Source organism: Carex rostrata, chromosome 15, assembly GCF_964058835.1.
Source record: "Carex rostrata chromosome 15, lpCarRost1.2, whole genome shotgun sequence".
NCBI classification, from domain to species: Eukaryota; Viridiplantae; Streptophyta; class Magnoliopsida; order Poales; family Cyperaceae; genus Carex; species Carex rostrata.
Window position 1 is genome coordinate 9,014,812 of NC_135932.1, and position 23,477 is coordinate 9,038,288.

Genomic DNA, 23,477 nt, shown 5'->3' on the forward strand with positions numbered 1-23,477 from the left:
GGATATGAACTATATCATTTTATCTATGTACGTGTAAAAAATTATGGCATTTCAACTTTGTTTTGATTGTCATCTTGAGCTTGTAAAAATGTATACAAATGTGGATAATTTCTAGACGTTGATTTTTCAACTTATTGATTCATATAAAAGCAAAATCAAAATGTGATAATTTTTTATGGGCACATAGAGAAAATAACATAGATTACATCTAACGATTTTATTTTGACATTTAAGTTTTAAACTTTGAGTTATTTAAGTTTTTAAAAATGGAGGCATGATGGAGGCACAAAAAATGGAGGCATTTGAACCCTCCTCTATATATATATATATATATATATATATATATACACACACTTGTAATTAATTTCCTTGATTAGTGCCTGATATCTACTAAACTATAACCTATAAGTACTATTGCAAATGCCACTTGCATACAGGAATCTTGGAATCTCTTTCAAACATTTTTAAGGGGGATCAAACAAGAATATATCTCCACTTATTCCAATTCCCTCCTCTCTCTCTCCCTCTCTTCACACCATCAAAGCATAGAAAACAGCACACCAACTTATTAGCGTACAGAGAGAGAAGAGGGTAGGGGTTTCTTCTTCTTCTTCTTCTCTACCTCTCTCTCTCTCTCTCTCTCCCAACCAAATCCCACAACCCATTATATTTTTTACCACCTTTCATTCATTTTTTAATTTATTCCAAGGCGCCAAGTTTTGTTCTTCTCTCCATCAAGTTACATTCTTTGGGGAAGAATTATATATCTATAGAACCAAGTTTTAATTGGTACTTGATTTTATCTCTAGAAAGAAATATACAATATGGGAGAGGTTGTATGCATAGAGGAAACCATGGCAACCTCTACTATAGCATTTGACCAAGCATGCTCAATCGAGAAAATTGAAGAAATCAAAGAGAAAGGGGAAGAAAAATTCAAAGAGGCAAAGAAATGCAAGCTAGTTTGTTACAGTGATTTACCAGATTATATGAAGGATAATGAGTTCATTTTGGGATATTACCGTTGCGAATGGCCGATGAAGGAGACATTACTTAGCATATTTTCTATCCACAATGAAACACTCAATGTTTGGTCGTAAGTTTTTTTTGTCTATTTTAATCAAATTTATTTGATTTTGGGTCTCCTTTTCAATCCAAAAATTTTATTTGATTTTGGGTCTTTGTTTTTTCAGGCATTTGATAGGATTTTTCATATTTCTCTGCTTGACAATATTCACTGCCATGGTGATACCAAGAATAGGTGGATCTCTAAGCTCTAAAATTCAACAAAATTTGGATCAATTGGTGGAACCAAACAGGACAGATCAGGCGCAATTGGGTCTAATTGCAACAATTCTCTCTCCATCTCATGATGAACAATTAAGGGAAATAATTCAAATGCAAATGCAGCCACGGTGTAGCTGGCCTTTAACTGGTAAAACAGAGATACCTACTACTTGTCGCTCTTCACATGTTAACAACCACACCAATGCATGTGTCCAGGTTGGTTTTTTAGCCCTCTTTTTGTTTCTATTTTTTTTAGTCTTATATTTCAGAAAATATTTTAAACAGAGTATATAAATTATTGTATATATTTTGGATTTTGTATGTGAACTGGCATATATTAAGAAACGACAATTTATTTATTTTTAATTTTTTATATGAAAAAAACATTTTTTTTTTTTTGGAGAATTACATCTAGCACACAATTGACTGTTTTTTTGTTTTTAAATAGAACTATTTTTTAATCTTTTTAATGGAACAAGCACCGTTTGTGGTAAAGTTATAAAAAAAAAGACTACCAATTCTAGAGATTGATGGAGACAAAAAAAACTATTTTCGGACCACCAATAGTGCTAATTTGAGATAAATGTGAAGTTGTGGAGAAAATGTTTTTTTTTTGCCTCTGCCAATCCCTAGTGCTAGTTCCGTTAAAAGAATTTAAAATTAGTTCTATTTAAAAAAAAAAATCCAGTTGATCGACTGTAGTTCTGGCTTCTATATAAAAAATCATAGGCTCCAAATTTAATATATACACTAGAGATAATTTAAAAATGTTGATCCTCTTTCATGAATAAAGAAGGGTTTTATTTAGGTGTCCACTTCCCCACTATTTATTCCTGAATATTTCTATTTGCAAGTATTTAATTGTTAATAACATTTAGCTAAGTTTTAAAATAAAATAGCTTATTGTTAATTGGTCGACTATATTTGTCAATTCTACAACGTTTCAAAATTTGCAAAAATTATAGCTGAAAAAGTGAATATATTGTTGTACAAACAAAGTAGAACTAGGGTGTTCTTAAGTTCACAAAGTCTTTTGGTGAACTCTAGTCTAAAACTCATCAAATCGATTTTAAATGACAAATCTAAACCGTTAAAACCCACCTACCTTACGAGTGATACGTCTACATATGATATTTTTAAATATTCAAATTAATTTAGTATAAAGTCAATCGATCAAAATTAGAAGGTTAATAAATTAATTTTAATGCATTCATTTTTGAACGTTTTTTGAACTTTATACTAAATTAATTCAAATGTTTAAAATTTTTACATATAAACGCATCACTTGTAAGACAGGCGGATTTCAACAGTTCGGATTCATCATTTAAAACCGATTTGACGAGTTTTATACTTGAGTTCATCAAAAAACTTGATGAACTTAAGAACATCCTAGTTCTACTTGTACAAACATATCATCATTTCTCCTAAACAATCATATTGATAAGACAATTCAGATATGCTTCGGAAGCCAAAAAAAAAATCATGATATTAACAAATACAACTTTTTGACTAACAAAAAACTACATATGGTTAACATATATATATAGAGAGAGAGTTAAGTTATGATGCATTGTAATGTATAAGCTTTCTTTTACATTAGACTATAAATCGTTAGTTTTGGCTTCAAAACAACTGATTCAAACCGTTCAATTTGATATCCATCTAAAAATGTGCTTAGAGACCAAATTTTACATTTTTTTTTTTGAATTTTTGACTATTTGCTTAGATTTTTTGAAAATCGTTGATTTTCTATGGTTCAGAAATTTCTGAAAAACAGTAATTTTCAAAATTTCTAAAAAATAGTAAAAAAATTTCCAAAAAATATAAAATGTGGTCTCCAAGCACATTTTGATATGGATAACATATTGAGCTCTTTAGATCAACTATTTGAACTTCGATTCTAACGGTTTGCAGTCTGATGTACAAAAAAGCATATACATTGCAATGCACCATAGTCCAACTCTCTCTCTATATATATAGCTATTTCCCTTTAACACAAAATTTTCTTACTCGTATAATTCTAAAGATAATTATAAAGTGCTATATAATTGACGCAGTAGTTGGCCCATTTAACAATTAATTAAACTTGCTTAATATATAACTACTTATGACTAACTTCAATTGTAATTCTAAACTGAATTCTTTTAAGAAGCATGATCATATAAATGGGGAAATATATATATAATGGGAAAAATTCCAATTTATCTTTAACAGGAAAACTTTCAATTTCAAAATATTTTATGGGTACACACCCAATTTCACCCTAATTAAATGGCGCCGAACGAACTTAAAAATAAATTTTAATTGCAGGGACCAATGATAAATATACCATAAAAAGAAATATTTATGTGATCTATACGGTAGGTAGGTAGGTTGGAACAACACTTTGTTCGCTGTTTGTGTCATTACTTTTTTTGTCATAAATTATTGGGCTTTCATGGCTTTAACCAGATTTGTTTCGGTCCCATTCCTCTCCATTCAATACACAAATGGACACTTCCTCCTATGCAATACCAAACTGTGACTGATACTGATCATAGTGACAAATGAATTATTCGGGTTCGGTTCGGCAATGTCAAAAATTCATGATTCGGGAATAATTTGGGTATAATTTAGGAATGATTTGAAATTATTCGGATCAGAGATCTCAGTCTTGCAAGAGAGCAAAAAAAACCATAACAAAAAAAAATTGGGAAAAATTCGAGTAAAATTCGGGAAAAATTTGTAAAATTCGCAAATTATTTGGGTTTAATTCGGTCAACCAAATAATTCGGCATTCGGTTCAACATCACCAAAAATACGAAATATTCAGATTTAATTCGCGAATCTCATGACTATGTTACTGATAGCATATATATTAAATTATTTGACTGCCAAACACAAATGTGAAATCTGTTGTTAATTAAAAGTGAGAGATTCTTGAATCTAGTACATGATCCTCTGAAAAATTATATGACCCAATTAATCATGAAATGTGTGAAGGATGGATATGATATGATATGATATGAAATTGATCATCTTTACAATTAACAAATTTATTCTTTTTCCAGACTCGGAAAACCACACCACCGGGCCCTGAGCCGATAACTCGATGGCCGCTCTTTGCTTTCCTTTCAGGTGCAATGTTTTGCCTTCTCATCAGCACCATTTGCCATCTCATATCTTGCCACTCGGAGCAAACTGCGTACATCTCTCTCCGCCTCGACTATGCTGGTACGATTCAGAACTTGTATCTTAATTTGGCGTCGGAAAAGATTGCTCTAATTAATGATTATAATGTCAACGAGAAACTGAATCATTTTTTATAGGTATTTCTGCATTGATCGTCACATCATTCTATCCCTTGGTGTACTACTCGTTTCTCTGCGACCCCTTTTACCGCCACCTCTACATGGGCTTCATCACGATATTCGGGATCGCCACCGTACTAGTCTCCATGGTGCCTGTTTTTCAAATGCCTTCCTTTAGGCATGTCCGGGCTGCGCTTTTCTCATGCATGGGTGTGTCAGGCCTTGTGCCTGTAGTGCACAAGCTAATTTGGTTTCACTACCGGCCTGAAGTGGTCGCCTCCACGGTTTTTGAGGCATTCATGGGCATGTTTTATGGGCTAGGGGTGATGATGTACGCGACAAGGATTCCGGAGCGGTGGTTTCCAGGGAGGTTCGATTTGGTGGGCCACAGTCACCAGTTATTCCATTTGCTCGTGATTGCCGGGGCCTACACGCATTACCTCTCCGGGTTGGAGTATCTCAAATGGAGAGATGTTCAACAATGTTGGTAAGGTTTATTGCAAGGTTGGGTTTGGAGGAGAAACCACCATTCTTTTGTTAATTCAAAAAGTTAGTTCAAAATTTAAAGCATGCATGCAAAATTTGCATGCATGCTTGCCATTCTTAGAGCACAATGTGAAGGCGATTGTTTATAGATGTATCTTTATTGATTATAGGTTGAAATAAAATTGTATTTATTTATCTATTTAGTTATACATTTGTTAATTTGAGTTGATTAGGCTATGTAATGCGTACATATATATAAGAGGTTGTCATTTCAATATGAGCGTTGTTTTGTAATGAATAATGATCTCATGAATCATGATATATAAAGTTTTATTTTTTTCTTACAATAGATAGAAGTTTGTTAACTAGGTCTTTTTTAAGCAGCATATGCATCTGCCGAGCTAATTGAATAATTCCACAGTTGTTGGGCCAAGTTTGTTCCTCACAAATTGATCTGAGTGTAGTTTCGGATTGAGCCCAAATATGCTCAGGTGTCCTGGGCCTAATTTGTCGCAATAGTTGTTGGGCCTTCACGATCCAGTTTGACTAGACTTTTAATATGTTCTATTCAAATGAGGAGCAACACTAGCAGATTTTTCATTATGTTATCACAAAAGTATATGAAGACAAGGACCGTTGGCCAATTGAAATATTTTATTAGGTCTTATTTGATAGAATAAAAAATGAAGATAATAAAATAATATTTTTATAGACATTAAATTAAGGATAATTTGCTTCATTTGAAAGTTGAAAGTTGAAAGTTGAAAGTTGAAACCCATAGGGTAGGGGTGTAAACGGATCGGATAATATCCGATTTCATCCGAATCCGAATTCGGAAAAGTACTTATATTATCCGATCCGTATCCATATCCGTATCCCAAAAATTATAACGGATACGGTAAGGCATTTACTATTCGTATCCAACCGTTTATTCTTTAAACCACAACAAATGTGATATATGTTTTTAAATTGATTTATTAAATTGCATATTGTACGAATAATTTATTAAATTGCATATAGATATATATTTTGATGAACAATATAACACTATGACATAATTAGTGACTAATATTTTAATAATATAATAGATGTTTTGTAACTAACAAGCTAATTATCAAAAATATCCGTATCCGTCCGATATCCGATCTGTATCCGTAATATTTAATATCCGATCCGTATCCGTATCTGAGACTATCCGTATCAGTATCCGAAAAATTATAACGGATACGGTAAGACCACTATCCGATCCGTATCCGACCGTTTACACCCCTACCATAGGGTACATTAAGCTGCCAGAACCTAGAGATGCGGTACAGTCTGTATCAGTATGGGAGGAACAATACAAATATCGTTGACTGGAAATTTTCTGTAGATTTAAAAAAAAAATGAAAGAGAGAAACAAAAAGAGTACATTATGTTTTTGATTGGTAGGATACCTATCAATTCTAAAAATAAAAAAATTTGGATCAGTAGGAATTTTGTCAATATAGACTTAGTTTTTTTTTTTAATTTGATGTCTAGATAGAGAAAATTCTTATATTAGATTTCTAGTAAAATGTAAAAAGTTTTTCAAAAAAATAGATATAATGTTTTATTATATTTAAATTTTATAATGCTATATCTATTTTCATAAAATATTTTTATATTTTACTAGAATTTTTTTTTAAAAAGAAAAATTAGTTTTAGAATTCCTACCGATCCAAACTTTTTTATTTTTAAGATCGATAAAAATTCTACCGATTTTTCTACCAATTAAAAATATAATGTACTATTTCTGTTTTTCTCTCTTCTTTTTTCATTAATTTCTAGAGATACAAAATTTCCACATTCCACCTAAACCCTAGAAATGCTGAGCCGTACCAACTGGTACGTTCCACTCGGAATGAAAAACCTGATATTATAAAATTTATTATTATTTTAAAAATATAGAATTTCGAGATTTTGGAAGGAATAGGTGAAATTATTTTCCCGTTAAAAGAACTAATATTTGTCAAAATCATACGGGCTTAAAAAAACCTTCAGACGAAACGAAAGCGGAAAGCCCTTCGGACGATACGTGTACAGTCCCTATTCCTCTGAGATATCTCAACTTTTGCGTGACCTACGTGTACAGTCCCTATTCGGCAATAGACTGGGGGCCAGTATTATTTGTGCTTTGAGATTCGTGCAGAACGTATTTTAACGGTTGAGATTTTCCACAAAGTCACGCAAATTATGAGATATCTCAGAGGATGAGAATTCCGAAGTTTCGGAACCCAAAAGGCCAAAACTGAGAGCTACAGCTACTGGTTTCTAGAGACCCGTTCGACCCGGCAAACGAAACCTCTTTGCCAATGGATTTTGAATCTCATGAATTTCAAATTCATGCAAGCAATCGAGTTGCACTCACATCACATGTACCCCTTCTCTTCCATTTCCTTTCCATCTTTCCACTTCTCCTTCGGTCCTTCCTTTTCAATTCTTTCTTTGCTACAATCGGCTGAGCCATGGCGGTGAGAGGGATAGCTGCTTCTGTCGGCGCGACAGTTCTTCTAGCTGTAACAAATCGCGTTCTTTACAAGCTGGCGCTTGTCCCCATGAAGGGTTATCCTTTCTTCCTCGCTCAAGCTACTACCTTTGGGTATGTTTTGAAATTATGCAGTATGTGGATTTATATCGAATAGATATGAGGATGTGTTTTCTACCTTCAGGTGTTTGATTAAATGCCAAAGGGAAACGTCTTTCAAAATATGTATCATATTTGATATCTTTCAGGTCAAATTTGTAATACCTAGTATTTGCTTGTTCTTTGCTTATGTGAACATAATTAATTTACCTTAAACATTTGGAGAAGATAGATTACAGTTTTAGATTACCACACCTGTTAAATCTGGTAATTTGTATGGTAAATTGTGTACTACACTGAACAGAGATGTACACTTTTACCTAGGTATTCCTTCTCATAGGAGTACTCATTTAAGTATTAGCATGAGCCAGGTTATGTACCTTGATATATCATGGGTACTGTTAGTATCAGTCTTTTGGATAATTTTTTTAATTTTTACAGTGCTATCGGCATAACCTTCAATACTTTATTTGGTCATTACAGGTATGTGGCAGTATACTTCTCTATACTTTTCTTAAGATATCGTGCAGGGATAGTTACTAAGGAAATGTTATTACTTCCCAAAGTTCATTTTGTGGCAATTGGTGTATTAGAAGCCCTTGGTGTGGCTTCAGGCATGTCGGCTGGAGGTAAATACTTAATGCTGTTTAAATTTTCAATTTTTCATTGCAGAAAAAAGTTGTAATTTCTTGCAGAAACTAATAATAACTTGCCTGAAGAATAACCTTTTGTATTAAATTCCAAGCAGCTATGCTACCTGGGCCAGCCATACCTATTTTGTCTCAGGTAACAAACTAATTTCAATTCATTTTAGCTTTGTTTTAATATAGATTTGTTGAAAACATGTATCTGTCCCAGTACATATATTAGTCCATAACCAGGAAAAGACAAAAACTTGGGGTGCTTAAATCATACTGGCAACCAAAGGTACACTCGTCCACCAGTATGCTTTTAATACATGGAAATCTTTTAGGTATCAGGAGATCCTGGCAGTAAAAAAAAATATGATGGTGAGAGCACGATCTTAAGTATATCTCTGAAATTTCTCTTTCTTTCTAGATGAAGAAAATAATGTAGTTATCTGGTGAAAAAAATGCAGTCTTTCTTGGTGTGGCAAATTATATTCTCTATCCTATTTTTGAGGAAATCGTATTCTCTCAATCAACTTTTGGGCTGCTTTCTTGTCATTTCTGGTGTCATTATAGCCGTCACAAGGTATCAGTTGTTTTTCCAGGAATAAGAATTAGTTTTCTTGTATTTTTTTGTCTTACCAAAGGTACCAGCTTTCTTTACTAGTACACATATACTCCCAACAAAAGGTTCAGTCTTGTTCAACTGGATACTCCATGATTAATTCATTGCTTTGTAACTATGTGCAATTTTTGTGTGATTGCAGTGGGTCTGACAAGGGTCACTTTCTATCAAATGTTGAATTCATATGGCCAGTGATGATGATCGGCTCTTCTGCTTTGCAAGCTGGCGCTTCCATTCTCAAGGTCTTATAGAAAAGCTTATTACATTGTGTACAGTTATGCAATTTAATTATATATTTGTTGGATTTAGTTGGAAGATTCCAGTTTCTAACAACCATCTTTCTTTCAGGAGTTTATTTTCATTGATGGAGAAAGACGTCTTAAGGTTAGTCGATAGAATGTTTTTATAACGAACTTACGCTGTAAAAAGGTTGGAAGCAATTTAGTTACATATTGTCCTTGCAAAGATGTTGCAGCTGGTCTGCAGGATACTATCGGTTTAAGCATCTACTTTTTTGTTTGTTTTACTGTTGAGTTGCTAGTGAGGGTAATCAATGCTTCAACAATAAAAATTGTGACCGTAAAAACTCAAGAAAAAAAAGAAAAACCTAGTCAGAATCAGCTATGTAATCAACTTAATCCTGTACCAGTCAATTCTGGTACTAGTACTACCAGGACGGAGTGATACCATAGTGCAATGCCAATATTAGGGAATTGTCTTAGCCCCAGAATGTTCTAGCATGGTTTTGATAACTTTAAGATATTATATATGATATTTAATTTTCTGAAGGCAATTTGGTACTAAGCTAGATATATTTTCGAAATATAACTTCTGTATATACACCCAGGGAAAACGGCCAGACATATTTGTGGTTAATTCTTTTGGCTCGGCCTTTCAGGTGGTTCTTTTACATGCCTAGTTGATTCTGATTATATCTTATCCTTTGTTATAACATAGGAAAGAACTATTGTACAATTGATGAATGTGGTAAAAATATGTACCCATACTTTCTTCGGTTCCCATACTTTCTTTGGTTCTCTAATACAATCAAGGTAGACCATAGCAGTCAGATTTTACAATTACCAGTACATTGTGAAACATTGGATCTGGAAAAACCACTTCCTCGAAAAGTCTGGAAAAATTAAGAACAATGAGGTGAAACAGCTGGGGAACCCAACATAGCATCCTTCATGCACTGAACAGAAAAAAGACAAAGTTTCATAACAATTACCACTTCTTGGTAATTGCATCTCGTATAATTTTTGGAGTTTAAATATTAAGTTTCAATTTGCAGGCTCTTTTTGTTTTTCTTCTTTTGCCATTTCTTTCAAACTTGAAAGGAATCCAGTTTAGTGATCTGCCGGCGTACATTAATGATGGGGCATCATGCTTCTTAAATACTGGTGATGATCAAATAGGTAAGTTTAACAGGAACCAGGTACTGGTATCTGTGTCATTTTTGCTCTAGTTCATTCATGAACCCAAAAAACAGAAAAAATAACAAGAAATAGAACCTGACAAAAATACTTCTATTTTACTGAAATGTTTTTAATTTTTCAGCATGTGATGGAGCTCCATTTCTTCCGCTATTATTCATAACAGTAAACATGACTTTTAATATATCACTGCTAAATCTTGTGAAGATGTCATCTGCCTTAGTTGCTTCCCTTACTACTGCATTAGCAGGTCCTCTCTTTCTCTCTCTCTTCCTCCTCTTTGCAGCCCAGCATCTTCCCTTCATGATTCTGATAATTTTCTATATTTTCCTTGCAATTTTTATCTGCAGTGCCTATATCAATCTATGTTCTCTCTCTTCCATTACCATACATGCCCCATGGCTCAAGATTAAGCACCTCATTTGTACTTGGTGCTTCGGTTTTGTTACTCGGATTGATTTTATACAACCTTCCAAAATCAGCTAAGCAGCGGAAAAATGAATAACTACATAGGTAGCTCAATTCACCATATTTCTCTGGAATAATATATAGTTTTTGACTTTATTGATTTTTGGAAGCATTTTTTACTCTGGGAAATGTAGGTAGGTGGGAGCGAGCAAATATAAAATAGATATAACAGTTTTCTCATGAGGAATGGATGTTAATTTTTTTTTGTTTTTCTATTGTTATACAAGAATTTTTTTTAATAATATCTCATCTGTAAAGCTACACAAATCAGTCATCTTTGATATTGTTCAGTATATGCTGTTGTTATACTCATGTATCATGTTAGTGTGGTTAAAATGCAATTAATTCTGTGATGTGCCTGGACAAACTTTATTCCATGCTTCATTACCGCAAAGTTTAACATATCCTGCACGGTGGCAAATTAGTTAACTAAACTGCAACTGGCATTTAATTTATTTAAGATTGACCTTGCCAAGTTGTATCTCTGGTACCTGTTAGCAAAATGAGCTTTCGAACAAACTGGCAACAATTATGATTTGTCATTGAATCGATAGGCTATGAATCTGGGTTTCCCTTTTACAAAAATAGCTGATGAGCAGACCCCATGTATATTTCATTATTTACGAGACAGTGATACTGGGTGGACCCAAAGGTCAGCAACTCTGTCAGAGGGATCATTCTGGGGGTTCTGTTAGTTGTTACTAAATTTTTGGATTAGTCGGTCACAAAGAGAACTGAAAATTACCCTGTTCGGCTGCCACTGTGCTCGTGGGAAAAAAAAAAAAATTCAATCGGAGTGAATTTTTTTTTTCCTAAGCGCAGAGTATTTCGGCCATTCAAATTAGACCCAAATCCAAGGCCAATTCCGTTCCTACCTAGCAACCGAATAGGGCCTAAAAGTTCCATCTACCACTGCCCTATCCATGAAGGCAACCACATACCAACCGTAGTGAAAAATGAATTATCCGGGTTTGGTTTGGCAAGGTCAAAAATTCATGATTCAGGAATAATTTGGGAATGATTTGAAATTTTTTGAACCAGAGATCACAATCTTGCAAGAGAGCAAAGAAAAAAAAAACAAAAAAATTAAGAAGTTCTGGGAAAAATTTGCGAATAATTCGGAAAAAAATTGTGAAATTCGCAAATTATTTGGGTTTAATTCGATCAAAGTTTAGTTAACTGAATAATTCGGCGTTCGGTTTAGCATCACCAAAAAAACGAATCATTCGCGAATCTTGTGACTAGGATACCGACAACCCCTCAAATTGGCCTAGCTGGGTTCGAGCAATCTGCTACGAAAAATAACAGATCCAAACAGTAGCCTGATATTCAGAATATAGTACTTTGTAAGACTGCTAATTGTGGAACAAAAACTTCCATTCCCTCCCACATGCAGGGGTGAATCCAGTAAGTTGCCCTCTCCTCGGGATTTTGAATTTTTATAGAGATTTATAGACTCGGACCAACTTTGCCTCCCACTTGGAATTTTATTTGCCCTTTGGAATTTTGATTTGGAATTAGAGTTAAAATTAGAATAAATTCCTTGAATTCTGATTGGTGATTAGAAGTTAGACTATCAAAAATTAGAAGCCAGAGCATTAAAAATTATTAATTGAAGCATTTGTTTTTTATCTAGTATCCGATTAGCTAATGAATTTGAACCTGATTAGCCATTCCCCCCTCCCCCTTCCACGAAAATCCTAGATCCATCCCTGCCCACTAACTTCTTTTTAGGCCTAACATTGACAAAGCTGCATTGGCCATTCAAACAATGCTGGTGCCTTCACATGCTTTCATGCACAAAACAAAAAATTACTTCAGGAATCATATTTAGTTAGTCATCTGCAAATGGACTTGCATGCCAAGTCAGGCTCTCTGAAAATAAGCACGGCAAAGATAGGAATTAACTCGGATATAAAGAAGGGAGACTGCTCACTGATATCAGTGACCACCACAACAAGATCAGGATAGAGACAATCAAGTACGCTGCAAGTGTGTTGAGACTTCAACTAATCGAAATTCACAATACGCAGCAGACCATGAATGTAGCATACGCTCCAACAGGGGTAAAGACTAGAGCGGAGAGCCGCTGAAACAAACGACAGTTTTAGAAACTCTGGTATAAGAAAGCTGCTGTTGTCAGGCGAGGTTAAAAGTAAGACCTCGCTTCATACCACTAAACATGATTACTGCAGTACCGCATCATCTACTAGAAATATTTTCACTTTAATAGGTTATATGATACGCACCTAACCTTTTACCTGTTTCAACTTTGGAAAAAAATATTGAAAGAAGTTGCCAAGAAGTGTTACATTAAATTAAGGTGTCCGTTACATATATGGTTACACTCCATACAGTAATTACATAAAAAAAGCATCAACATCAAACAGCTCTTACCCAAGGTGTTTTCAACAGTATTGCAACCACAACTTTACCTCCTGCAATGTCTGCCAGAATTTCTAATGGTAGACTATTGCCTCCAAAAAATAAGTCCATGTTTCTAGTGTATCAAAAGAAAAGGCCCAATATGCAAGGGTTTAATTCTAACAAAAGTTACTTCTGAAATAATTTACCAAATTGTAATATTAAACCAATCACACAAAAACACACTTCAAAAGCATCCATATATAAAAGGTCAGCATCCATCTATCATACTTGGAAGTCACTAAATTCTACAGGAGTCTAGTCTGGATAAACCATAACACATGAAACAACTAGGCATCATATTCCCCCACAGAAAACTTGTTCTCTGGGTAGTAGACGGCAACAACTTGGTTTCCACCAAACTTCCTCCCATGCAGCCCTGCCCTTGCTTTTGACGCCCCATCAGTGTCTTCAAACTCAAGAAATACCTACAAGAAAACAAAAGGCTAGCAAGATATATAGACAATGCATAGAATATGTTCCCCAAATACACTAGATACTGGATTTCAAGTTTCAATCAAAACTACTTTGTCGGGACCACTTAAAAACAAGTTTCAACCAAAACTACAGCTAAGAAATACTACAATGGAAATGACAGAAGAAAAGAATTTTCTTGCAAATATTGTATTAAAAATGCATCTCCTATACACTGACCTTTCCAACACCAGGAAGCTGCTGGCCATCAGGACTCGGTCGGGGTATGACAACCTTCACCAGTTTACCTACACAAAAAGAGAATAATAGAAAAAAAAAACATCATATTGACAATGAACAGAGTTACAGAAGTAACTAGAAAAATAAATGATCTCCAAGAAGTTAAACAGCCCCCATTTTGATTTGTATCAATGGTGTATAGTGGATTATAAAGATGACTGTAAAAACAAACAAAGAAAAAGGAATCAAAACACTAGTTCAGTAGGGAGGTCAAAGCAAAATTGCAGAAGTAGCTGACACTAAAATGAGAATAATACAAAAGTTACCATATTTTTCGCCTTCAGTCCTCATATCCTCCATTATATCTTCATACTCTTCATCATCTCCTAGTTCATCAGCACTGACTACCTGAGTCAAGCACACAACTTTTGTGGGGACAACTCCCCCTTGAAAGACAAGTTTCTGCTACAAGAGTAAAAGGTATAATTTGTCAATAAAACAATAAACCTAGGAGTTGCAAAAGTTGAAAACCAAATTATCTTTTAGTTTTAATGATTAAGTTTAACCTACATTTATGAGCTATAGACTGTATGTACCATGAACTAGACGGAAAATTGTTTACCCCGGCAAAGCACATTACAAATTCTAATCAAAACCATATTTTCCTTAATTTGGCTCAGCATGCTGCTGCTTCTCAACTCAGTATAGCCACTTTTATTTCTTTTTCATCATATTTATACAACATTCTTTTTTTCCTAGAACGATCAGTTGATCTTTTCATCTATCCTATCTATTTTGATATGAAATACCTTCTCTTTAGGTGCACAATATTCAATGTAATAATGGTGCCCCCTCCGAAAGTCAAATCCAAAAAGAAGTATGAAATTAACAAAATTCTAACCTGTAAAGCAACTTGTTGCTGAGCCTGAAGAAGGATGCTCTCCTGCTCAGGGCGGGGCTGAAGTTGCCCCTGGTTGGCTCGTCTGACAGTAAGAGTCTTGTCCCCCATCTTAATCCCATTAAGTGCTGCACACGCAATATCCGTCACAGACAGATCCTGGTACACACAGAATGCATACCCCTTTGAGTTCCCCGTCTCTCTGTCCTTGACCAGGTCGAACCCTCTTAATGGGCCAAATGACTCAAGGAGCTCCCTCACTTGGGCCTCAGTAAAGTAATAAGGAAGCCCACCAACAAAGATGCGGTCGGGACCTTCAAGACCACTAGCAGAACCAGGGCTCAGCCCAACAGCAGCTAGGTTTAGGTTTGGGTTTGGTTGGCTCGGACCCAGTGCTGCAGCTAACGATGGGTTGTAGTCGGTTGGCCGCCTCACTTTAACCGGAGCACCCTGAAAAAAGAAAAGAAAATAGTGTTAATTTGAAAGTTCCAAGCTATCTCCCAAACAAAAATTGCAAACTCTAGTAGACCCCAGAGGGGCTCGCATCTCCGATAACCTTACATGAATTACTATCGCGTATAGCTCTCCAATCCCATTTTGAAGTGTACCCAAATCATTTCCAATATCCTTAATTTACGCTAATAGTTACAAGAGGAAATTTAGGTAAATTTCCATTGAAGTAGACATCACAAATAAAATTTTTTATGTATTCTAGTGGTAAATGTGATAACAAAATTAGCAGAACGTATTATTATTGATTTATCAAAAGATGCTTGTGAAAATAACCCAGGTAAATTCCATTGAAGCAGACGTCATAAATAAATATTTTTATGTATTCTAGTGGTAAATGTGATAACTATATGTTCAATTTTGCGGCAGAATGTATTATACATTATTGGTTTATCAACAGATGCTTGTGAAAATAACCCTTGCATGAACAAAATGAATGCCCAAAAGACAGACCTCAAAAATTATTCCATCCAAGGCCATAGCATTGCTTGCTTCTTCAACAGATCTCATCTCAACAAAAGCAAACTTCTTGTCATGGTTAATATACACATTTAGTACAGCATCACCTGCACATATTAGAAACAAGTTTAAAACAACATATTGAAAAAAAGGGAAAATAACAAGTTTAAAAAAAATACAACCAAAGGACTAACCTGGACCAGCAGTGTTCCCTCCAATAGCATTCATTACCTGGTTAAAAAAGATAGCCACCGACTTCCAAAAGAAAATAAAAATGTCAGTCAAAATCAATGATTACATGATTAGGAAACATGAAGTGCATCTATTTTTTATAATGAAACACCACAAACCCTAATCCTGTATGCATCACCCAAATACTAGCTTTTCTTATCCTAGGATAGCCATACTTGATGACAACTGATCACCAATCAGGCAGGCACCTAACATGGAACACCAGTGGCATACCATCACTGCTTTAACAGCAGATGCAAATTCTAGCAATTAAGAAGAACAGACCCTAGCCTGCCATCACCTCTCTTAAATAAAGGTAAATTTGTAACTTCTAATCTAAAATATTAATATGTAAATAGTAAAAAGAGGATACAAAATGGAAAATACCTGCTCATTAGCAGTTGGAGGAAGGCCACCAACGTATACACGGCGTGCATGGCGTGTCGCCTGTTGAGTCATTGCTTGCACCGGCATCATTTGCAGAGCAGGAAACTGCATAAAATTAAATACAGAATATTAGCAAGAAGCATTGAAAATTCAGTTAAGTCCCGGAAAAAGCAGGATGACTAAACATCAAAGAATGGATAAGCCAACTATTGAATCAGTGAAGTAAAATTGGCATGTTAACTCAAAACAGCAAGTTCACAACCTCAAAGCTATACTTAATTAGGTATGAAATAACATCATTTTATTGAGAATAAACTGTTTGGTTGTTAGTAAAGTTCTCGAGAATTGCATGAATATCTCTGTATATTCATAAAACAACTATTGTAACATTTAATGTATGCAAATGAGCATTTGGAATATGATCCCATATTCCTTCTCACATTCAAAAAGAACCTTCCGAGACTTAATAAGCAATGCAGACAGCAAAAAGGTCATTTAGGTCATCAAAATAAGGAACTGCAAGAAAAAAGAGAACGTACCTGCCCAGGCAAAGACAGCATATTGGGAAGCATTCCTGGAAGAGTAGGGACAGTAGGCAGCTGACCTGTACATTCAGCTACCATTAGAACACATTCAAACTACTAAAGGTATATGGAATAACTGTTGAGTCATTACAGTACTTGTGTAGTTGACATGCAAATATGCAAACAAATAGAGCTACCTGTCCTTAGGGATGGTCCATTCTACCCCCTCCCCAAAATTTAAATTAAATAGTTGATTATAACTATACAACATTATCGAACAGGAATGAAAAGATTTAAAATGCTCCAACAAGACAATTGAAGATGATAAAAATTGCACGCCAGCTAACAAGATTTATTTTTACCGAAATGCGTCAGATACCTCTCAACTTGTATAAAATAGCTTAGTCGGCTCACACCCCATTAGTCAGCACAGTTGGGGCAAAGTGGGGCCCAAGACTTGTCTTCTTTAGTACCACATTTATATACAAAACAAACAAAAAGAAACAACACCACAAACAAACAAAACAACCAAAAGATTGTTCAGTAATCTGGTATAAGGCCACAAAATTGCTATAGAATGTAAGTGAAAACATAATAACAAACCATCCTCACATTGTTAAATCTTATCTAATTTTGATGTGCTTTTAGCTTACCAATAACCATGTGGACATCTCAACATATTTCCATCCTACATGATACATTGCAGTACTGCAAAAAGGGTAAAACAAATGAAAACAAAACAAAAATTGTACTTATACCTGGGACAGCAGCTGCAGCAGTTGGGAGAATTGAAGAGGAAGGTGGTGCCATGTCAAAACCACTTACCCGCTTGCTGTGAAATAAATTAGTTAGAAAATACTGAACAGTACATAGATTGATACACAATAATTTAACAAGCTTTGAAAAAACGACCTATAAATCTCAAAATATCAGAGATATTATACTGTAAAAAAAAGGTATTCTTAAAAGATGGTACCCCTACGGCATAGCCCCTCCCACAACTATTCCCTTACCCTTTTCAAAACTTGCCAATTGCCAAAAAAGGAAAAGAAGGAAGAAGTTTTCCTCATTGCAAAACTATAGCGAGTTCTCACTATTCTCACTGTATACTCCAAAACATGATTATTCTAGTTCATTAAAACCTTAAGAGTACTTAATAATTTAGAAGTGGCAGCTCCCAGATCTCTGTTTAACCTTACAGAACCAAATGGATAAATCCATTAACAAGATAACCAAGATGCAAAAGGTACTAACCTCTTTGAGTGAGAGCGTGACCGGGACCGGGAGCGTGATCGAGACTTACGTTCAGATCTTTCTCTTGATCGGGATCGGTGCCTCCTATGACCATCTCTACTTTTCTCGCGCTCTATACGCCTGTTTAATTGAGCCACATAGTTCAACATATATACATGGTGTGTGTATAGTAAAATCAATTGTGATAGAAAATAAATCTCTATACCTGTGGCGGTCATAATCATCTCTATCCCGGTCTCTGTGGTGTCGATCACGGTCACGATCACGGTCTCTATCACGGTCCCTGTGATGGCGCTCTCTATCCTTGTCTCTGTCGCGATCCCTCTCTCTCTCCTTATCCGTTTCCCTGTCTCTTTCCCTGTCTCTGTCTCTACCCTTATCTCTTTCTTTGCCTCGCTCCCTGTCCCTGTCACGATCTTTTTCCCTTTCCCTCTCTCTGTCCCTATCCCGGCTCTTAGACGAACTTCTTTCACGGGACACGGCATCGTGCTGAAAACAAAAAGATAAGAGTCTAACAGTTTCAGTATGTTAAAAATACTATAGATATTTGAAGAACCATATGAACAACACTTGTTTAAACTGTAGATTCAGGAGCACTTATTTAAACTGTGGATTCAAGGTCAATCTCAAAAAAAATATGCACCCAAATATGCTACTACAATTCAATTGATATAAAATGCAATCAGATCTTTACTGCATCCTACTGCTACTAACATAATTTCACCCAGCTAATCAAAACAACTCAATCAAATCTAGCTTTCCCCTTCGCTCAACTCCGTGGGGACTTAATTTAATTCAATTCATAAATCTTCATCTACATTTTTGAGGGTTAAATTTACATACAACCTATTGATTACACACCGGATCAACTAAAACATGAAATAGAAAAATCACTTAGATTGCAACCATGAGGGTATAAAAGAGGCACATGAACAAATTGAAACTAATCTCTGGACACCTGGAATTTAATCACAATTCAAGATAGAGAAGGAAAATACCTGAGATCTGGAATCGGCGGCACGTTCCTCGTAACCTGGAGGTTTCTCATCTTGCGGAGAACCCACTGCGAATTCATCGTAATCGGCGGCGCCACCGCCGCCACCGCCGCCACCGTTGCCGTTTATATCATACCTTTCACTGTAATCCGTCATACTTCTAACCTAGCTGCCTCAATTTTAGACCTGTCGAACGCAAGAAAGAGAAAGAACTAGAAAACCCTCGTCTAGGTTTTTGACTTGCTACCTCTCTGCGGCTCGTCTAGGGTTTGTCGAGTCTGAATCCTCTGCATTACCGCACCGTTTGAATTTAGCTCGGGACTGTCCGATCAAACTGTTAGAGGTCCTTTAATATTCGTGCGGATTTAAATTGCACGGTTTAGATCGAACCTTAAAGTTTGAGTTAACTCGGAAGATATGAATTCGGGATTCATTTTGTCCTTGCTCAGTGGGCCCACTTGACTTGAGCCGTATAATCTGAACTGCGTGATCCACAGGCCTGTCGGTGGAAGCCCGTGAGGCTTCAGACCTTTAGCAGGCCTTCAAATTATTTCCGACCGAATTTTTTTATTTTTATTGCTTTGGCATCAGCGATTGTGACGCAATTATACGAGTAAACATTTTAACAGAGTAGTTTTGGCTTACGCAGCACATTAACTGTAGAATCAAAACGGGCTTCATATGGTTTTTGCCCTGCATGAAGCCGAAACCCTGTTACAATCTTTACCCCAATTATATTCTGACTTGGGTAAGCTTATATTGTATAGGTCTAGTGTTTTAAAATGCGATTTTGTTCATATAATATGTATATATACGGAAGTATATTTATATTTTTTATTACGAGTTGTTAAAATAATATACATAAAATAAAACAAATATATAACACAATAGTGTTACACTGTTATAATTTAATAGTTTATATTCTTTACCACATTTTTCATAGAGCATGAATTCAAATAACATGGGATGGAAAATGTTGAAATTTACTGAACCCTTTATTTGAAAAAAGAAAGAAAGAAATAACATGGGATGAGAATATTGAGATATCCCAACTTACCGTCAGGGACAATTTTTATCTTGAGAGATCAATGGAAGGCAGCTAATACATTTCTATTCCTTAACCATAATATTTCAATTTACGGTCAATGGTATTTCATCCTGTCCAATACAACAATAAATATTTCCATATTATAAATAAAAATACATAAAATATTGTTTAACCATAATAGCAAAAGGAACAAAATCAGCAAGTGCAGCAATGTAACATAGATACTTTCTAAGTATTCAACACGTCACCCTTTTACAGCTCTGATTTCTCCATGACTCTGTGTGTAGATATAAATTTTTCTATTTGACAAAAAGTATTATTATTCTTCAAATAGTATTATTACTATGAGAGGGATTCACTTATAATATTTATAAGTTACAGCATCTTATAACAATTCGATTTTTTTATTTTTAAAATTTAAACCGTCGATCCAAGTCATTCAACATGATCTATATTAAAATGTGCTTGGAGATCAACTTTTACTTTTTTTTAATTTTTTTATTATTATTTATTAAGTATTTTACAAAACTGTTGTTTTCAAGTGATCCATTGTCTAAAACAGAAGGTTTGTAAAATACTTAATAAATAATGAACAAATTAAAAAAAAATGTAAAATTTGATCTCCAAGCACATTTTAATATAGAGATCATGTTGAACTATTTTGAATTTACTATTTGAACTTTTAAAATCACAAAATCAAATTGTTATAAGATGTAACTTACAAATATTGTAAGTGGATCCCTCCTCTATTACTATTATTAGTGATACCATTATAACTACTGTCAAACTAGTTATTTTTATTATTGTGTTATTACTATCTACTTCAACTTGTGACTGCATTTATATTTCTAACCTACTTCAACTTATTTGGGACTAAAGACTTGGTTGTTGTTGTTATTGTTGAAAAAAATGAACTACGTAATAAATTATTGAGTAGAGAGAAATATTGGAACTAATTTTATTACTCACTCAAATTATTCTTACAATCACACCTCTACTATTCAATACTTCCTAAACCTCCAAACTACTACAACACTCTTTTTGGATCTCTTACTTTCTCTCTTTTATTGCTTTGCTTGCTTGGTTCAAAGTGGAGACCAAGACACCCCATTTATACTTGCTCCATGAGAGCAAAAGAAACATTTAGACCTAAGATATTTTTGGCTTCTTCTAGATTTTTCTACATCTTACACTACAAAGATATTTTATTTTATAATTTCTAGACAATATTTTATATCTTCATGGAAAATAATTTTGGGCTTGGGACTTATTTGTAATTTGTTATATGTAGAAGCAGAGACATTGATCATGGGCCTTCAACATAAATAAACACAAATGTCACTGATATACATATCCTCACGTCCTTGATTGCAATTTGCAACCATAGATACCAATGGTTCTGTTCTCCTCAAAACTTGATTCATTCACTGCGTTTGGATGGAACTAGAATAATAGCACTATTTTTTTAGCTATTCGATGATGGAGCAAGAATAACACTAACTCACTATTCTTTATTTATCTTATATGGGTTAGCTTACTATTCTACTAACCCAATCAAAAGTTGAGTTAGTTACTATTAGTCTATTATCAAACTTGAGATTAACTCTATTTTTGCTCTATTCCTTGTTTCATCTAAACGTAAAGGGTATAACTATAACCAGCTAACAGAAATACTTGCTCGCACAAAGCTTTGCTGTCAACAAAGAGCAATAGTAATTTTTCATGTAAGCTGAGAACTCTCTCAAAATTGAGCAACACTTCCAATGGCTCTGTCCTCCTCCATTGGAGAACCTGGTGGGTCCCACAACCAGAACGGTAAGCTCTTTGGCTTTTACAGCTGAACCTCTACAAGTTCCAAAATAACAAGAATGGAAGCAGGTCATATTTTCCAATAGTACCAAATAGTGTGTATCAAGGCAGGAATAAAACAATAATGCAATTTCTTATTCTAATCAGATTCTCAGAACAGAAAATATTAACCAGTCAAAAGATTAAGCAACTGGTACCAAATAGATTGTATCAAGCAGGGCCAATTCTGAAGATTTTGAGGCCCGGAGCGGAAGAAAATTTTGGGATCTTTATATATACCAGTATTGTAAAAAAGGTCTTAATGGCTGATTATATGCCTGTTTAATCGTTAATGGCGGTCAAACCGTTATGAATACACTTATCGGAGGTCTATTAGTGAATTTTTCCGATTAATCGGTCGATTATTCTAGATTATTCTCAATTATTCCGTTTATTCTCGTTTGATCGTCTGTTTATTTCCATTGATTATTTCTTTTTACATTGTTTTTTTTTTCTGTGACTAAGTCATAATAAGTTTCATAAATCATTGCAGTTTTATTTGTGCCTGGCTTTACATTCAATTTTTTCATATATGTTTTTTTCTTACTTATTTTGAATTAATTGATTAATTCCTTTATTATTTATATACCATATATTTTTCTTACTTACTGATGTATTTTTTTCAATTAGTACAGCATGTTCATATATTAAATTAAGTTGTTATTATAAACTTAATTTAGTGATTTTATGTTTGAATGTTTCATATCTTTCAAATCACATATCATTAGTATTTGAAAATGCTTAATTCTCGAATTTAATTTTTCATTAAATAAATGTGTTACTTACACATGTAAAGTGTGTGTGTATTGTTAAGTGTAGTGTCATGTTATAATAATAGAACTAAGTTAAATTAAGTTTATTTGATAAGTTTGATGAGTTAAATAAATTATGAATATATACAAATAATTTCAATAAAAATAAAAAATTGTCCGCATAATTCTGATTAATAGGCCGCATACCGATTAATTGCTTGACGGTATCTCGTTATTCGACAAGCGCATACTGTTATTTACAATACTGATATATGCAAATTTTTTATTGATATGCCAATAGATCATGAGGAGGGTTCAAATGCCTCCATTTTTTATGCCTCCACCATGTCTCTATTTTCAAAAACTTTAATAATTCAAAATTTAAAAATTAAAAGTCAAAATAAAACCGTTGGATGCGATCTTTGTTATTTTATCTATATGCTCATAAAAGATTATCACATTTCGGGGTTGTTTTAATGTAAATCAATAAGTTGAAAAATCAATGTCTAGAAATTATCCACATTAGTATATTTTTACAATCTCTTGATGACAACCAAAACAATGTTGAAATGTTATAATTTTTTACATGTGCATAGATAAAATGATGTAGATCATATCCAACGATTTTATTTTGACTTTAAAGTTTTAAATTTTGAATTTTTATAGT

The 23,477-nt window shown here is 34.3% G+C and overlaps 3 protein-coding genes across 9 annotated transcripts; 2 read left to right on the forward strand and 1 right to left on the reverse strand.

Annotated features, from left to right (window-relative positions):
* Positions 1–530: 530 nt before the first annotated feature.
* Positions 531–5,401, forward strand: LOC144566933 (heptahelical transmembrane protein 4-like). Its single transcript, XM_078316981.1, has 4 exons — positions 531–1,096; positions 1,194–1,503; positions 4,338–4,500; positions 4,596–5,401. The coding sequence occupies exons 1-4, from the start codon at positions 825–827 to the stop codon at positions 5,066–5,068; spliced, it is 1,218 nt and encodes a 405-aa protein (XP_078173107.1). The 5' UTR covers positions 531–824; the 3' UTR covers positions 5,069–5,401.
* A 1,979-nt stretch (positions 5,402–7,380) lies between these two features.
* Positions 7,381–11,100, forward strand: LOC144566512 (protein CLT2, chloroplastic-like). Of its 2 annotated transcripts, XM_078316547.1 has the most exons (11): positions 7,381–7,683; positions 8,152–8,297; positions 8,417–8,454; positions 8,768–8,883; positions 9,065–9,164; positions 9,271–9,306; positions 9,770–9,820; positions 10,217–10,340; positions 10,483–10,608; positions 10,709–10,871; positions 10,961–11,100. In XM_078316547.1, exons 1-10 carry the CDS (start codon positions 7,550–7,552, stop codon positions 10,861–10,863), a joined length of 1,026 nt encoding a protein of 341 aa, XP_078172673.1. In that variant the 5' UTR covers positions 7,381–7,549; the 3' UTR covers positions 10,864–10,871; positions 10,961–11,100. The 2 variants fall into 2 exon arrangements, with proteins under 2 accessions (XP_078172673.1, XP_078172672.1); XM_078316546.1 differs by having other exon boundaries at positions 7,383–7,683; positions 10,709–11,100.
* Positions 11,101–13,362: 2,262 nt separating this feature from the next.
* Positions 13,363–19,415, reverse strand: LOC144566796 (splicing factor U2af large subunit B-like). 6 transcript variants are annotated; one of them, XM_078316818.1, is made up of 12 exons: positions 19,166–19,414; positions 18,373–18,656; positions 18,168–18,287; positions 17,672–17,745; positions 16,929–16,993; positions 16,390–16,494; positions 15,966–16,026; positions 15,766–15,878; positions 14,806–15,252; positions 14,231–14,369; positions 13,905–13,972; positions 13,363–13,678 (listed from the first exon to the last, which is right to left on the reverse strand). In XM_078316818.1, the coding sequence occupies exons 1-12, from the start codon at positions 19,316–19,318 to the stop codon at positions 13,541–13,543; spliced, it is 1,767 nt and encodes a 588-aa protein (XP_078172944.1). In that variant the 5' UTR covers positions 19,319–19,414; the 3' UTR covers positions 13,363–13,540. The 6 variants fall into 6 exon arrangements, with proteins under 6 accessions (XP_078172944.1, XP_078172945.1, XP_078172949.1 ...); XM_078316819.1 differs by having other exon boundaries at positions 14,231–14,366; positions 19,166–19,413; XM_078316820.1 differs by lacking the exons at positions 13,363–13,678; positions 13,905–13,972 and adding an exon at positions 13,979–14,122 and having other exon boundaries at positions 19,166–19,415.
* Positions 19,416–23,477: the final 4,062 nt, after the last annotated feature.